We start from the raw sequence: 18296 nt of genomic DNA, 5'->3' as shown, positions 1-18296 counted from the left end.
GAGATTGGCCTTATCAATGTCCAATAATTTAACATGGGAGTGGCTTCTTATCATTAACCAAGGTCTAGGGATTGGCAAGAGTGAGTCAAATGTTCATTGGTAATTGATAATTATTATGATTTGATATATAATATTTCCATCGCTCAAACTATGGACCATTATGACCTTAACTAGGTCTCCATAACTAGGTACATCAGTTTGCAACTTCCCCATTTCCTAAACCTTTCTTCATAAGCACAATGGAGATAAATATTTAGTCATAGTCATAGTCATACTTCATCGATCCCGAGGGAAATTCGTTTTCGTTACAGTTGCACCATAAATAATTAAATAGTAATTTATTCTTTCCAATGGCAAATTTGACATGGAGGAGCAAAATCAGCATTACTTTAACACTAATTGTATTTGTCATAATTTTGGATTACGGCAGAGAAAGTCATAATATCGTTAAGGTTCCTGCATTTTGAACTAAAGCCTGATTTCTTGTTATTCCTACAGGGGGAAGCTGGTCCAACTGGTGCTCGAGGCCCTGAGGGTGCCCAGGGCTCAAGAGGAGAGTCAGGAAGCCCCGGATCCCCAGGTCCCGCTGGAGCTCCTGTAAGTTACAAACTGATTATCCAGGGTATAGTTTGTAATTTTTATTACCAAATGTAGGAATATAGTACCACAAATCTTTGTAGAAGTTGTCAATCATAAATGAAGTAGCAAACAGCCTGCCTCTATTTGTTGAAAGCCTTCAGGCTACTTAGCCGTGGCAAAATATCAGATTTAAGTTGATTCTATCCTCACAGTAGTTAGCTAGATTTTTCTCCACTCTAACTCAGAGAGACCGAGTTCAATTCTAGTAATTTACTTTCCTGGGCAAATCTGTACTTCCAAATATATCTGTAGAGTTCTTGGAAACATAGAAACATAGAAAACCTACAGCACAATACAGGCCCTTCGGCCCACAAAGTTGTGCCGAACATGTCCCTACCTTAGAACTACCTAGGCTTTACCTATTTTTCTGAGCTCCATGTATCCATCCAGGAGTCTCTTAAAGGACCCTATCGTTTCCGCGTCCACCGCCACCACTGGCAGCCCATTCCACGCACTCACCACTCTCTGTCTAAAAAAACTTACCCCTGACATCTCCTCTGTACCTGCTTCCAAGCACCTTAAAACTATGCCCTCTCGTGCTAGCCATTTCAGCCCTGGAGAAAAGCCTCTGACTATCCACATGATCAATGCCTCTCAATCCTTATCCTTAATATTGTACTCTACATAACCCTAACTACTAATGTGCAACAGTTTGGTCTTCAAAAAAGTACAGTAACCTCCTGCAACCATTATACAACATTGTTATGGAAATATGCCCTCATTTTTCTCTTGCTGTTTAATGTTGCTGAGTTACAGTGACTTGTATCTCTTGTTTTATAGGGCAATCCTGGTACTGATGGTATTCCTGGAGCAAAAGGTTCAGCTGTAAGTATGGCCCAAATATTTTATCACTTCTGCTTATTTTTAAACATAAAATAAATCCCAATTCCCAAGAATCAAAGTAGATATGAATTTGCTCACCTAGCAATGATTTAACCCAAACTGATTTTAAAATCTCTGGATAATTCTAGGTTTGTGATACACCTAGTAAGGCAAAACACTTTTAATTCACAATATAAGTGTTCTGCAAACCAAATATTGATCTTTTGATCATTACCTTCCAGTGCATTCTTCTAAGTCTTAGGTGCAACATGAGAATAATGCCGTTGCATAAAATGATGTCAGGAGTAAACATTGCAGAGCAAGCAGTGTATACCTGTACAAAGTACTTTACGTGCACATTTTCAAGATCTGGCCATTTTGGCATTTACTTAATGGGAAATTTTCCCTGATTAAGTAACAACCGAATCCAATCAATTGATTTAGAAATCTGGAATTTGCACACATCTTATGAAAATTGGTGCATATCATTTTAATTTTAATATAGAAAACATAGAAACATAGAAATCTACAGCACATTACAGGCCCTTCGGCACATAATGTTGCGCCGACCATGTAACCTACTCTAGAAACTGCCTAGAATTTCCCTACCGCATCGCCCTCTATTTTTCTAAGCTCCATGTATCTATCTAAGAGTCTCTTAAAAGATCCACCTCTACCACCTTCTCTGGCAGTGCATTCCATGCACCCACCGTTCTCTGTGTGAAAAATTTTATCGTGATATAACTATCATATCTTTTTCTGCTCTGAACTCAGCACTGCTCTTAGTTTTAACGCCTTTATATATCCTTATTAAAGCCAAATTCTACCATTATACATCTGTTTGCTCATCATCTTAAAGTAAATGAGCATGATCACAGATATCAAGCCTACACTTGTTACCTATTTGTTAAATGTTGGTGCTGTCAAGGCCTTGTATCTTCTTAGTGCACCATCAACCATTTGATATTAACTTCTCTTGTTTTATTCCCAAAGGGTGCTCCTGGCATTGCTGGCGCTCCTGGTTTCCCTGGTCCACGTGGGCCTCCAGGCCCACAGGGTGCTACAGGCCCACTTGGTCCTAAAGGTCAACAAGTAAGCAAATATATTTGATTTTCCTTGATTTCTTCTGGAATCGTCATGAAATGTGCAGTTTCAAAATGATTTAACGTAGAGCTAGAGCTAGAGCGTGTTCCCAACTGGAACCTTCTGGGCTTTCTTTGCTTTCAGTGGAGTTTTTCTGTGCTACTCTGATCATTATCAACAGATAGCATTACGTGCAACCAAGATGTATAATATTAATTAAACATACTGCATCACAATATGTTAAATGTCACCACTACAAATTAAACTATGTGATATGACTTAAGTTCTACATTAGACATTTTTAAACCACACCGTACTTCACTTTGCCAACCCATGTTGAAATTACATACTGAAAAATGATATAAAATATAACAAACTGCATTATTAGAAAACTCCCCCAAACTTTATATCTCCTCTATAGAATGATAACACACCAAACTTCAGCATGCTAAACTTTCATGAAATTACCCATTGTTATACTGCACTGAACTTCATAATGCTAAACTGTACCACATCAAAATTGGGCCAAGTATCCTATTATTGTCAAACTCCACTACACAATGATCATTCCGATGTAGTATCTTTGACCAGAAATGTGATCTCTCTTTCACTTTCTACAGATGCTGCCCTATAACCGTGTTTCCTCCATTTTCTGTTTTTATTTCAGATTTCCAGCATCTGCAAGTTTTTTTTTGGATTTCCATTCACTACCCAATGCTTTACTAAGCTTCACATTGTCAACCTGTACCTTTCACATGGGTCACTAACAGGATGTTATGGAGGGGGAAAAAAAGCAAGAGATTTGCTTTTGTAGTACTTTACAGCATGAAGCACCTGGTCTCTATCACATAACTATGGTCAGATTTCAAATAGAGGCCAAGCACTTCTCTGCAGGAAGAGAAGGTAGAATTGGTAAATATTTCTATTTTAAAGGGCCATTTTGATCGCTGGAGAGAGGCTGGAATAATCTTGCATTTTCCTGCCTGCCTTTGCTGTAGAATGAGAAAGAGTGTTATCATTCAGTCCTTTTGGCATATAATGTCACAAGATCACATATAAACCAAATAATTGTGCTGGTGCACAATGCATTTATATATTTTTTTTATTTTTGTTAAATTACTATTCCACCAGAGTCAGACCTTTAACTACCAACAAAGTTCTATGAACCTCAAAATGTTGCCCTCAAGTTTAACAAGTTTGGAAGAGTTGAATAGGATATTTCTTCTGAGCTTTTCAATTTAAGTGGATCCTGTGGAAATTTTTCACAGCTGGCATTGCACTGAATTGATTAATATGATTAATATTCAATATGATTAGCAAGTCTATCAAAGGCCACAGTTTGTGAACGCCACTAAGCTAATCTACACCAGTTTGACATCTTGCTGCTACATGAGTGCTTCCACTCTCCATTTTAACCCTGCTATTGTCTTGTCTGATAGGGTGAACCCGGAGCTCCAGGATTCAAGGGAGAAACAGGCCCAAAAGGAGAGATTGTAAGTATTTAAAATTATTTTTGTTTTATAGTTCCGTTTTCAAAAGAAGAGGTACCCCTTATTAGTTCGAACAATAAATACGAACAAAAATGTCAGAAGACACAAAGATAAGTAATTTAGAGGGAAGTTAGGTGGAATTTTGGAGCACAAGTTAAGACCTTATGCAGTGAGTAATCAAGTGAAAAAATTAGTATAGACATTAAATTAGATTGAAATGATTAGAAAATATATTCTTAAAAGGAGATTATATATTGAGAAGATTAGATGGTATGGAAGAGTAAGTAAGGCAGGGGTTGATAGATTCTTGATTGCTCAGGGCATGAAGTGATACAGGGTGACGGCAGGAGATTGGAGCTGAGAGGAAAATGGATCAGCCATGATGAAATGGCAGAGCAGACTCCATGGACCAAATAGCCTAATCTGCTCCTATCTCTTATAGTCTTATGGTCCTGGCCTTGTCCAGTTCCTTAACAAATCAGCAGCTCATGATAGGAAGCACACAGTAATATCTCATTAAAAAAATGTTTCAACTTATCTATTAGGTCTCCTCTTTTGAACAGTTGTTGTGCAATTGAAATTAGAATTTGCATAAATAAAGCATGCTCACTTTGTGATTGCATCTGATATTCCTTTTCTGCTGTCTCTGTAGGGCCCCGTTGGTCCTCAAGGAGCTCCTGGACCTGCTGGCGAAGAAGGCAAGAGAGGCCCTCGTGGTGAACCTGGTGCTGCTGGTCCAAATGGTCCCCCTGGCGAGAGAGTGAGTTTCCCAAATTTAAACTGCTTGTTCGTAACTTACACAGACAATATGCAGCACAATAGATATCTCAACCATTAGTGCTGTACTCTACCCATTATAATCAAAGATAAAAGTATCAATACTTACACAAGGCTGTGTATTTCTCTAATTATAATAAGCAGAACCCATTTTATTAAGTGATTTGTTCCTTACTCTGATCATATAAGCTGTACAGATTTATATTGAAACAGAAGTGTTTAAGAAATAGTTGCAGGAGTAGATCATATTGCTCCTCGCTTTATAGTTCAAGAATCTCAGCCTGGGGTATGCCTAATGGATCAAATTATGCTTACCTGCAGCACTGCTGACTGTTAGAAATTTGACCTCCATTGTGTCTCGTACTTCTGCATTTTGCAATGTGGTTTTCCTGACCTGTTCTGCTACTGGACCTACCATCAAGCTGCATAGAGGATATGAATGCCATTTGTATCGAATCCTCTGCATAATGCAGGGAAGGATAGGCATGAAAACAGCAACTCTATTCATTTGAATAATGTTAAACCTGTTCAAAGATATAAACGTTTGAATTATTTTACTTTATTTAATTTTAATGTTGGAATTGAATTGACTTTATTGCTTACATCCTTCATATACATGAGGAGTAAAAGTCTTTACATCACATATCCGTCTAAATGTGCAATGTGCAATTTATAGTAATTTGTAATAACCAGTATGTACAACAGGACAGTCAATATAACATAGAAATACAGTTGTGTCAGCATGAATTAATCAGTCTGATGGCCTGGTGGAGGAAGCCTGTTGGTCCTGGCTTTTATGCTGTACTACCGTTCACTGGATGGTAGCAGCTGGAACAGTTTGTGGTTGGGGTGATCCTTCAGACCCGTTTTACACACCTGTCTTTGTAAATGTCCTGGATCATGGGAAGTTCACATCTACAGGTGCGCTGGGCTGTCCGCACCACTCTCTGCAGAGTCCCACGATTGAGGGAAGTACAGTTCCCATACCAGGCAGTGATGCAGCCAGTCAGGATGCTCTCAATTGTGCCCCTGTAGAAAATCCTTAGGATTTGGGGGCCCATACCAAACTTCTTCAACTGTTTGAGGTGAAAGAGGTGCTGTTGTGCTTTTTTCACCACACAGCTGGTATGTACAGACCGTGTGAGGTCCTCGGTGATGTGTATGCCCAGGAATTTAAAGCTGTTCACCCTCTCAACCCTAGATTCATTGATGTCAGTAGGGGTTAGCATATCTCCATTCCTCCTGTAATCCACAATCAGCTCCTTTGTTTTTGTGACATTGAGGGAGAGGTTGTTTTCTTGGCTCCACTGTGTCAGGGTGATGACTTCTACTCTATTGGCTGCCTCATTATTATTTGAGATTAGGCTAACCAATGTAGTGTCATCAGCAAATTTAATTAGCAGATTGGAGCTGTGGGTGGCGATACAGTCATGGGTACACAAGGAGTAAGGGAAGGGACTTAGTACACAGCCCTGAGGGGCTCCTGTATTGAGAGTTAGAGGGGTAGAGGTGAGGGAACCCACTCTTACCACCGGCCGGTGATCTGACAGGAAGTCCAAGATTCAGCTACACAAGGCAAAGTGAAGGCTGAGGTCTCTGAGCTTCTTGTTGAGCCTGGAGGGAATTATGATGTTGAATGCTGAACTGTAGTCCAAGGACAGCTTTCTGACATAAGCATCCTTCTTCTCCAGATGTGTAAGGACGGTGTGTAGAGCAGTGGCTATTGCATCATCTGTTAATCGGTTGTGTTGGTAGGCAAATTGTAGGGGTTCCAGTTTGGGTGGTAGCAAGCTGCAGACGTAGTCCTTGACCAGCCTCTCAAAGCATTTGCTTACTATCGAGGTGAGTACGAAAGGACGCCAGTCGTTCGGACATGTTACTTTGGTCTTTTTTTGGTCAGGGACAATGGTGGATGTTTTGAAGCAGGAGGGCGCTCTATGCTGGGAGAGGGAGAGATTAGAAATGCCTGTAAGCACACCTGCCAGTTGTGCCGCGCACACTCTGAGTACCCGCCCTGGGATGCTGCCTGGTCCTGCGGCCTTGCAGCCTGCATATTTCAGCCTCAGAGATGGCCAAGGTGCAGGTCTCTTTGGCAGCTCTCCTCAGGGGCTCAGTGTTAGTAACATTGAATTGAGCGTAAAAAAGATTTAGCTCATCTGGGAGAGAGGCAGCGATGTAGGAAACTCCACTGTGTTTAGCTTTGAAGTTTGCAATGGTGTGCAGACCTTGCCATAAGCTGTGTGTGTTGTTGGTGGAGAGTTGAGTCTGAATCTTGTCCATGTATTCTTGTTTCACTGCCTTGATAACTTTATGCAGATCGTAGCTGCATTTCTTGAGTTCCTGTTGGTCACCAGCAACGTAAACTCTGTGTCGCATGGTAAATGCTGCTTGCACGGAACTGTTAATCCAGGGTTTCTGGTTTGGATAGACCCTGATCGATTTCTGGGGGACAACATCCTCGATGCACTTCTGGATGAAACTCGTGACCCCTTCCATGAACTCGCAGACATCCTCGTCATGGAAGACATTCCAGATGACGTAATCAGAGCAGTCCTATAGCATGGAGACGGATTGGTCAGACCAACAGTGGAATGTTTTAGCTATGGCCACCTCTTGTTTCAGCTTTTGCCTATATGTCGGCAGCAACAAGATGGAGGAGCAGCAAGTGCAATGAAATACTAAATTTTACTATATTTTATAATATATACTATATAATATTTACTATATAATACTGTATTTTAGTATTTCATTGCACTTCGCTTTTTTAATTAGTTAAATCTCATTATCGGGAGATATTTCAAATCTGTTGCGAAGCTGTTGACAGCAGTGACCTTTTAAAGATCATGAGGAAGTTCTAGGGATGGATGTGTTGTCCAAGGCCTTTTCGTCCATGGAGCCCTTATTGCTTCAGAGGGCACATCACAGGTTTAGAAAGTCAGGTCCTTCGTCCCTCAACCTCTGTAAAAGTAACATAGAAACATAGAAAATAGGTGCAGGAGTAGGTCATTCGGCCCTTCGAGCCTGCACCGCCATTTATTATGATCATGGCTGATCATCCAACTCAGAACCCTGCCCCAGCCTTCCCTCCATACCCCCTGATCCCCGTAGCCACAAGGGCCATATCTAACTCCCTCTTAAATATAGCCAATGAACTGGCCTCAACTATTTCCTGTGGCAGAGGATTCCACAGATTCACTACTCTCTGTGTGAAGAAGTTTTTCCTAATCTCGGTCCTGAAAGGCTTCCCCTTTATCCTCAAACTGTGACCCCTTGTTCTGGACTCCCCCAACATCGGGAACAATCTTCCTGCATCTAGCCTGTCCAATCCCCTTAGGATTTTATACGTTTCAATAAGATCCCCCCTCAATCTTCTAAATTCCAACGAGTACAAGCCCAGTTCATCCAGTCTTTCTTCATATGAAAGTCCTGCCATCCCAGGAATCAATCTGGTGAACCTTCTTTGTACTCCCTCTATGGCAAGGGTGTCTTTCCTCAGATTAGGGGACCAAAACTGCACACAATACTCCAGGTGTGGTCTCACCAAGGCCTTGTACAACTGCAGTAGTACCTCCCTGCTCCTGTACTCGAATCCTCTCGCTATAAATGCCAGCAGACCATTCGCCTTTTTCACTGCCTGTTGTACCTGCATGCCCACTTTCAATGACTGGTGTATAATGACACCCAGGTCTCGTTGCACCTCCCCTTTTCCTAATCGGCCACCATTCAGATAATAATCTGTTTTCCTATTTTTGCCACCAAAGTGGATAACTTCACATTTATCCACATTAAATTGGTAACGGTGGGCAGATACCAAATGATACAGCCCAATAACTCAGCATCTGTAGTTCTCTTGACAGAGATTTTCAAAAATTCACAATGCTCAAGGAGAAAGAGATTTCTTCTCATCTTTGTCTTAAATGGAAGACCCCCTAATACTGACACTAGGCTGCTAGGGAAAACATACTTAAGGCACCTACACCGTCAAACTTCCTGAGAATGTTACATATTTCAATGAGATCACTGATGAATAAGATTAATGCAAAGACTAATTTTAGTGGTACTGTGATGAGACCTTAATATACTCTTTAATTCTTTTGTTTCCATTGCTAGGGTGCTCCTGGTAACCGTGGTTTCCCAGGTCAGGATGGTCTGGCCGGTCCAAAGGTAGGTAAAATGTCCCATTGTTTAAGGTCAGCTACTTGCCTGTAAAGTTAAAAGAACACAAATAATTATTTAATCACTTAATTATTATGCACGTAAGATTCAGTACATCATGACCCAAAGTTGGTTCTTTGAAGTGGAAGGTTCTTGGGCAACCAAAATCCACCACCACTCACAAAATTCAATCTCCAACTTGAACTGATTTTCAGTTCCTTTAAAACTACATTTTACAGTAATGTAATGAGAATATTATATAGCCAATGCCATACTCTGCAAATTGATCTTACCTTGAACCTTGCCTTTTTCAAGAGATGAATGGAATTGTTACAGGAGCAGGAGCAGTATCCTTCACTGAAAAATTCCTGTGTAAATTCCAAATGATAATTGCTAACTGGTGTTAAATATTAGTTTTTCTTTGAATGTAAAATCAATTTGAAGGACTGTGCCAAAGGGGAGGGCACTATCATGACTGAAAGAATTGGAAAGGCATCACTGTTTATGGAGATGTAATGGTCGGGTGATGCAATATCCCAGAAGGCTCCAGAGAGTCAGGGTCAGAAGGGGGTGAAGTTGAAATAGGGAGCAAGCAGGTTGAAGCTCTGCTTAATAGGAGTCTTAGGCACATTGCAATTCAAATTAGTAGGGATACGAAAGAAAAACTTGCATTTATGCAGCGATTTTCATAACTTACGGACCAATGACCGAAATGCTTCACAGCCATTGAAGTACTTTTGGAGTGCAGTAATTTGTGGACAGGATATAAGGACAATTTGTAGGACAATGCATTTGGAGCTGAGGAGGATAAAAGATAATCAATGTCTTTTGAAGACACAGGAGATACTGGAATCTGGAATAAAACAGCGAACTCCTGAGGAACTCAGCATGTCAAGCAGTTACTAGGGGCAGAAAGATAATTGACATTTTTGGGTTGAGACACTGCATCAGGGACTCAAAGGCTTTTGTTCAGAGCAACAATAATACTTTATACTTTATACCTTATTGTTGCCAAACAATTGATACTAGAACGTACAATCATCATACGATATTTGATTCTGCGCTTTCTGCTCCCTGGATTACAAATATTAAATACTAAAAATAGTAAAAATTAGTAAATATTAAAAAATTAAATTATAAATCATAAATAGAAAATAGAAAAATGGAAAGTAAGGTAGTGCAAAAAAACTGATAGGCAGGTCCGGATATTTGGAGGATATGGCCCAGATCTGGGTCAGGATCCGTTTAGCAGTCTTATCACAGTTGGAAAGAAGCTGCTCCCAAATCTGGCCGTATGAGTCTTCAAGCCCCTGAGCCTTCTCCTGGAGGGAAGAGGGACGAAAAATGTGTTGGCTAGGTGAGCAATAATGTTGAGCAAGGGAATAAAGTTTATAACATGGAAAGGAAGAAGAATCTCCCAAATATGGAAGCAGTGGCTTTGGACTAACCAAGGCACCAAGGTGCCTTGACTAACCAAGGTGATTAAAAATGGCTGCATTCTAAATAGGCTTGATAATGCTCTTTTTTAAATAAACTAATTTTTATTTTGCTTCCTATTGCAGGGTGCCCCTGGTGAGCGTGGTGCTCCCGGTGTTTCTGGGCCTAAAGGTGCTAATGGAGATCCTGGCCGCCCAGGTGAACCTGGCCTTCCGGGTGCAAGAGTAAGCAAGAATTTTACAGAACCAAACTTTCATACTTAAAATTGACACAAAATGTTCATAATAACCATTTAGTAGAGAATATTTTGAGGGAACATTTGCCATATAGATGCACAACACAATATTTTATTTCCTATATTTGTTAATTTCTTCGAAGCTTCTTTTCAAACGTACTCCTTCACCATTCAAAGTATGAGTTTCACAATCATGAGATAACTATTTCAGAAACTGAGTGGAACACTAAATTTCTCTCACCTCTGGGACTAAGGTACATTTTTGGAATAGGGTGTGGTGCTGAGATTGGGTCCTTGAATTCACTATCAGTACTCAGTGTTCCTGAACTTCGTAAATAATTGATAAACTATTTATGCTCAATCTGTGGAGCATTTTGAGCCCTGAGTGAGATAGTCCCCTTCATATACATTGTGCATTCAAATCTTCTTTTTCCCCCTATTATTCTTAGTTTTGGTAAACATTTACAATACCAGCCAATTTTTGCTGCCCATGTGCCAAGCTTACATTAAAAGGATACACCATTCTATATGAAGGACGAATTTGTGTTGCTCCGACAGCTTTCACACCATGATCCAAGTATTATTTTTTGGTCACTGGACAGCAAAAGAGGGTACTGAATTCCAGCCCAGTCATTAGTGAATCCCCCAAATAACATAAACTCTGTTCACTTAAAAGTTGGAGAGAGGTGATAGGGATCTGGAGAGGTGAGGGGGGAGAAGAGTGACCAACAATTGGTCCCCTGACCAGACTGGCTATATTCTGAACACAACTGTATGATCTACGTGCTCTTGCAGATCACATGGCACATTAATTTCACAGATTCATTGACCTAAAGGAAAGCTTGAGGTAGAAAGATGTTTTAACACACAGTAATGGTAGATCAGAACTTATCACCAATAATTTGGTGTTTTTGGTTTTGTTCATTCAGCCTTTATATTGAGAAGTCACATACAAATGTCTTTCAGTATTGCCAAACAAAATAGAAATTCCCAATAATGGAATATCTAATCATCTGTCATTTTAACAGTTGATAAATGTGCATGACTAATGATTTTTTTAAAACCCTAATGTCAGCTCTTCTGTTTCTCCCAAAAGAGTAAGTTGCCAAAAGTGACATTGGAGGTTCTTAATGGAACTAACTGTCAGTGACTGACAAAACAAAAATCTCTTACTAATGAATGAAGAGTATGGATATTTGGTTTTTACTGATTTTTGAGTTTTTATTTGGGTTATGTTTTGTTTAGGGTCTTACAGGTCGCCCTGGAGATGCTGGTCCTCAAGGAAAAGTTGGAGCTCCTGTAAGTTCAAATAAAGGTTTCCTGAATTTTATTGTCACTTTCTAGGGTTTCCCTATTTAATGTCAAACAAAAGGTTTAGAGGATTTGAGCTAAGTACAGGCAAATGATACTAGCTCAGGAAGGCATTTTGGTCAGCATGGACGAGCTGGGCCAAAGGATCTGTTGCTGACCTTTTATCTCTATGATACTATGAAAATAGCTAACTTTGACTGAGGTGTAGAGACAGTCTCTGCATGGACTGTGCTGTTGTTTCAGCTGAAGAGCAAAAAATAACAGAGGATACACAGAGGTCACAGAGTCAGGTTATTTGACCCATTGAGTCTACATTGGGTCACATTTCACCATTCTATATCAATAGCCCTGCAAGTTGATTTTCCTCAAGTGCCTGTCCAGTTTCTTTTTTACAATCGGTCATCATGTCTGCTTCCATCACGTCTGTGGGTAGCAAATTCCAGGTCAATACCACTCATTGCATAAAAAAATGTTCTTCCTTTACGGCTCAAAGCCTTAATTCTGTGCTTCCCACCCCCACTCCTTGTAGCATGAGATGGAAACAACTTATCTTTTCCTCCCTTATTTTAATTTATTATTATCTTGTGCATTTCTACAATGTCTCCCCTCAGTCTCCTTTGCTCCAAGAAAAACAAGTCTCATTCCTCCAAACTAACCTTGAAGCTAAAAGCCTCATCCCTAGTGCCATTCTGGCATAGCTCCTCTGCAACCTCCCAAGGACAAAGACCTCCTTCTGATCTGAACTCTATGCAACCGATTGATTGTGGCCTAATTAGAGTTTTATCAAAGATCAGCACAGCTTGTCAGCTTTCGAACCCAATGCCTCTATTTAAGAAGCCCACAATCCCACATACTTTGCTAACTAACCTTTAGAAATGTCCTACAACCTTCCGAGATAAAAATACCTGTATATGATGAGGAAAATATCAATTCATTACATTCTCCTGGGTCGTAGAATCTGCGGGCCTTGGAGTCTTCATATCATATCTTAGGTGGAAGACCTAATGTTGAAGAGTAAATGTGCCAACATTTGGAGCATCGCATTCAAATCTATAAAAGAGGGTATATGTTCCACAGCATTCACCCCATTTCATTATCTTAGGAAGGGGGTACGTGTTTCAAGCATTCAGACAATCTGTCAAAGGTAATTGAGGGTATTCTTGCCAAACCTTTCAGACTTCCATTGTGCTAAGTAATAAAAAATATGGGTGCCGAGCATTTTCTTGGGCATGCAAAACATTCAGATCACCATTTCCTAGTGAAATGAGAGCATGATAGACTAAGCTGTTCCTTAAGTAATCAGTCTTCAGGAAGATAGGGATAACATGCAACCATCAATGAAATTTCTAAGAATGATTTAAGCTTCACTGTGTTGGTTCCTTTTTTACAATTTATTAGTGTTCAGGTTAATGCAGAATAAATGTAATCAACATTAACTGCTGTACAACAGGTAGCAGATTAACCTTTCTCTCTTGTCTGAAGGGTGTTTCTGGTGAAGATGGTCGTCCTGGCCCACCTGGTCCACAGGGTACTAGAGGTCAACCTGGTGTTATGGGTTTCCCCGGACCAAAGGGTGGAAATGTAAGAAAAACACTTAACTTGCTTTCATTTCTGCTTCTATCTTGTATTCTGATTTCAGTATATCTTGTGTTGTACTCCCTAGTACTTTCAATGGATTTCTTGTAAAGATAAAACAAAACAATTTGATTGACCCAATGTTCTGCCATGATTAAATGTAAAATTATTTTGTTTCTTTCTTTTCACTAGGGTGAGCCTGGCAAGGCTGGTGAGAAGGGTATCCCTGGTGCTCCTGGGTTGAGGGTAGGTAACCCTATATTTTTCAGAAGAATTGTAATTCAACAAGTGAAGGCTATCAATCATGATTGACCACGCTTCAAAGGATCATACCATGGTCACCGTTAACATACGTCTTGACTAAATACAGTATCTATGTATGATATATTGGTCATAATATAATTTTCTGAGGCAACTGATAGAAACATTGCAAATAGAGGATACATAATTGGAAACAGCAAGACACATTGTTCATTAGAAAGGATTCCTTAATGGAGGATGTCTTCTGAGTATCTTGTTGATGAGTGGACACATTGAGTACCCAACCTATCTTACCATATAGTCTTCCTTTACAGATGTTAATAACCTGAAGCAAGTGGCCTAACTATATGTAAATTTATGGAAATGCACTAAATGTAGTCAATTGCCACTGATATCAAAATGAAGTTGTTATTACACTGGGAGATCTTGCAATAGTATACTGAAATATTAACTAATGGATTCACCATCAAAATTATAGCATGATTTGCCTCAGTACAGAGTAGCGTAATAAAATGCTATGATTTAATACTGTTTTTATACAGTATCGTAAAGCAAGATACAAGCAAGTGTAGAATATTACGCATAAAAGCCGTGATTTTCCATCACCAGGGCTGAGTGAGAAAATTGACACTTGTGCTGCCGCACTCTTATCGCCATTTCCAGTTATTTGAGCATTCTTCATTATGGGACTGTGGGTTTAGCTAACTCACTTCATACATTCTGCACGTCTTCATAACACAAACCAGCAATAGTAACCGATTCATTGGTCTCACCAAATATAATCTATAACATATGTCATACCTGTTATGAGTAGTGTGTATTTTGTATTACAGAGATAGATAATTTATTGATCCCAAAGGAAATTTCAATGTCATAGTAGCATTACAAGTGCACAGATATACAAATGTTAGAAGAGAAGTAAGAAACAATAAGAAATAAGTTAGCACAAACAGTCTAACAGGAAGGAGTCATCACTTCCCCTGCTATACATTGATTCATTATAGAGCCTAATGGTCAAGGGCAAGAATGACCTCATATTGCGCTCTTTGGAGTAGCGCAGTTGTCTTCGTCTATTACAGTATACTATATGTGCAATATACATACATTTCTGAAGTGCTACAGATTTCAGATATAATGCAGTATGTATATTTACCATATATCATATTATTTTACAAACAATCCACAATATTCAGATTAAAAGAACACCAAATTATATTAAATCCAACAGATTTATACATTACATTGTGTAAGAGTGAGTTGGGAGTGCTATATCATGCACAGCGTTATATAATATGACATATGTGGGGAACTATATTGGCAATAGGGAACATCACAATATATAATGTATGAATAAAGGCATCCGTTAGTCTTGCAAGACCATGGATCTGTGCTTGGAAAGTCTTCACTCTCCAGGGTGCAGGCCTGGGCAAGGCTGCATGGAAGACCAGCAGTTGCCCATTCTGCAAGTCTCCCCTCTCCACGACACCAATGTTGTCCAAGGGAAGGGCGTTAGGACCCATACAGCTTGGCACCGGTGTCGTCGCAGAGCAACGTGTGGTTAAGTGCCTTGCTCAAGGACACAACACGCTACCTCGGCTGGGGCTCGAACTCATGACCTTCAGGTCGCTAGTCCAATGCCTTAACCACTTGGCCACGTGCCCACAATGTATGAATAATACTGTATGTTATAGTATAATAACATGTAACGGTTTTAAAGTGCTGCACTCGCAGGATTAAAAGAATATTCTTAAAATCTATTTGCTAATTCCTTCACTACATACTAAATGATATTCTTTATTCTTAATAGGGTTTGCCTGGCAAAGATGGGGAGACAGGCGCTCAAGGTCCTTCTGGTCCATCTGTGAGTTCAAATACTTTGGATAATTTGTTGTATGAGCAGACATATTTCATTTGAAAATGTGTAATGTCTTTACATCACCTGTCACGGTCCTCCATATTGATACAGGCTCCATGGACTGCCACAGAGACTCATGGTTCCATATTTCATGGGAACAGGTCCTTTGGCCCATTGAGTCAGCACCGTCAAACACCCATTTAAATATCATCATATTTTAATCTAACATAAAAATTCAGCTACAAAAATCATTAAATTATTAACTTTCATTTAAGTAAAATAAGGACCGACTCTCAAACATTTCAGTATTACAAGTGCTGTTTTCATTATTTTATACTTTACAAATGCTATTTCAATCAACATACTTCAATGTGGCCACTAATACTTTCATGAAAAGTGTGTGCCTGGAAATATTTTTAGTGTTATGCAACTGGAAATTGATTTTTCCACGTATGAAGCATAATAACATTTTTTCCAGATAATTTTGCATCACTCAGAATAGTTGACCAGGCCACCCCGCTGTGGCCCACATTTTCCATACAAGGGTGCACAAAATGATCTTCTCCCCACTTTTTCTGGAACATTGTTGTAATACTTAGCCAATAATATCCAAGAGGCTCCTGTCCTGGGACGCTCCTGGAACAACGTAGCCTTACTCCTGCAGCACACACATTTAAAGAGTAGGTTAGTTACTTGTGTATAGATTTAGGCCAGTCCTCCATCATTACCACTGCACATTTGATTATAGAGATGTGCCACACCAATGCTCTTACAACCAAGACCTCAGGTTCAGTTGGAACTGAATTTTGACCAAAACAGTCATTGTACCACCTCACTTGATCCATTTTTACAAATCATTAAGGGTGTACTATAATTTTGATTCAATACTGTGTTAAAAGCTGAAGTGTTTGTTCACTCCTGACATTGCTCTTGTTTCATTTTACAGGGTCCTGCTGGTGAGAGAGGTGAACAAGGTCCACCCGGTCCTCCTGGCTTCCAGGTATTTAAGATAAAATCTGCTTAATATCATTTAAGCATCATGCTAAGGAGCTGAGGGTAATCAGCAGATCAAGCATCTGCTGCCTCTTGTGTCTGAAACTCTTATTTAAATCATACTCACAGTTAGCTATCGAGCACAGACACAGACGCTTCAGCCCACTGAGTCTACGCCAACCATCAAGCACGTTTATACTAACCCTAATTCCACTTTATTCCATCCATATCGGCATCAATTTCCTCCTCCCACCAGATTTTACTTCCTCACCAACACACAAGGGACAATGAGCTTGAGTTCCGCCAGCATTTTGTGTGTGTTGCTTGGATTTCCAGCATCTGCAGATTTTCTCTTGTTTGTGACACAAGGGACAACGTTTTACAGAAGCCAGTTAAACCAGAGCTGCTTTAAATTTGTGATATAGAATTAGCACACTGTTTTGAATTCTAAATAATTTAAGATTCTAAATCTATTGCAGTCTAAAGTTACATTTTTATACATATGACTATGTTATATTTATTGAACAGGAACAGTAAATCTACTTCTTCTGTTTCCGTTTATTGTTAAGTATATCAAATCTTTAGTACAGGAAAATCTAAAACTAATCAATCTGTTTTACTCTTATTCCAGGGTCTACCAGGTCCCCCAGGTCCTCCTGGTGAAGGTGGCAAGCCAGGTGACCAGGTATGTAATCCACTGATCACAGGCAATGCTTCCTTTAATAGTTTAACGTTCATCTGTTCAGATTTTAGCCCTTCATATTTATTTATTAGGCCAATGTTAAAGACAGTGCTAGTAGGATGGGGTAGATAGGTAGAAATCAGCAGTTGCAATGTATAGCTTGTCAAAACACATCATTGTGTTTCATACAGTAGGTTATTAATGATCAGTGAACCTATGACTCATGCAGCACAGAAACCATTCACAATAATCCCAGTTTTATTCTTTCCATCAACTCCCCCTATACACGAGGGAATAACTTACAGTGGCCAATTAATCCACCAACCCACGTCTTTGGGACGTGGGAGGAGACTGGAGCAGCTGGGGGAAGCCCACACGGAAAAAGGGAGGATGTCGGGATTGAACCTGTGTCTCTAGAACTGTGAGGCAGCCACTCTACTAGCTGTGCCACCTGCTACTGTTACCTGGCACTACATTTGGCCTTTGTAAGATTATATTAGTGAAGAAGCACTGGATAGACATTATCTTGGGTCTCAAGAAATAAAGGAATTAATTTAGATTCTGGTGGGCAAATCAGAAGGTGGTTTTACACTTGTGGTTTTGTTTCATTAAAATTAATCAAAAAATAAACCAACCAACATCTAAAATGAGCTATTGTTTTATTTTTGTTGCTTGTTTATTGATTGATTAAAATATTCTAAATAATATGGATTTATCTTGATTACAATGGAATCAGGATTTGGGAATGAAGAAGAGGACGAAGGGTAATTTATTTTAGGAGGAGCAAGGAGAAAATATTCTGAGCGCAATTGCTGAGTAGTCTGAATAAAATAGAGGCGGAAAAATTTCCAATAACAAATGATATTTGGAAACCGAAGTGAGAGAGAAATTAATTGTGACCAGGCCTCTCTGAGGTGGTAATAGTATTGATCTTTGCTACATTGAGACTAACTGTCCAGCTGGTAAATTAATTTTGTAAAG

The 18296-nt window shown here is 39.6% G+C and overlaps 1 protein-coding gene across 3 annotated transcripts in view; it reads left to right on the top strand.

Annotated features, from left to right (window-relative positions):
* The window catches only part of LOC134340616 (collagen alpha-1(II) chain), a 90085-nt gene that overhangs the window by 27188 nt on the left and 44601 nt on the right, over positions 1–18296 (top strand). For all 3 annotated transcript variants that reach the window (XM_063038063.1, XM_063038062.1, XM_063038061.1), the window contains 13 exons: positions 499–597; positions 1420–1464; positions 2455–2553; positions 3984–4037; positions 4687–4794; positions 8922–8975; positions 10529–10627; positions 11884–11937; positions 13432–13530; positions 13717–13770; positions 15593–15646; positions 16587–16640; positions 17265–17318. In XM_063038063.1, coding sequence (XP_062894133.1) covers positions 499–597; positions 1420–1464; positions 2455–2553; positions 3984–4037; positions 4687–4794; positions 8922–8975; positions 10529–10627; positions 11884–11937; positions 13432–13530; positions 13717–13770; positions 15593–15646; positions 16587–16640; positions 17265–17318 — 927 coding nt within the window. The remainder of the gene's footprint in view (positions 1–498; positions 598–1419; positions 1465–2454; positions 2554–3983; positions 4038–4686; positions 4795–8921; positions 8976–10528; positions 10628–11883; positions 11938–13431; positions 13531–13716; positions 13771–15592; positions 15647–16586; positions 16641–17264; positions 17319–18296) is intronic.

This window comes from Mobula hypostoma, chromosome X1 (assembly GCF_963921235.1).
Source record: "Mobula hypostoma chromosome X1, sMobHyp1.1, whole genome shotgun sequence".
Taxonomy (NCBI): domain Eukaryota; kingdom Metazoa; phylum Chordata; class Chondrichthyes; order Myliobatiformes; family Myliobatidae; genus Mobula; species Mobula hypostoma.
This window is presented reverse-complemented; position numbering and strand designations above follow the sequence as displayed.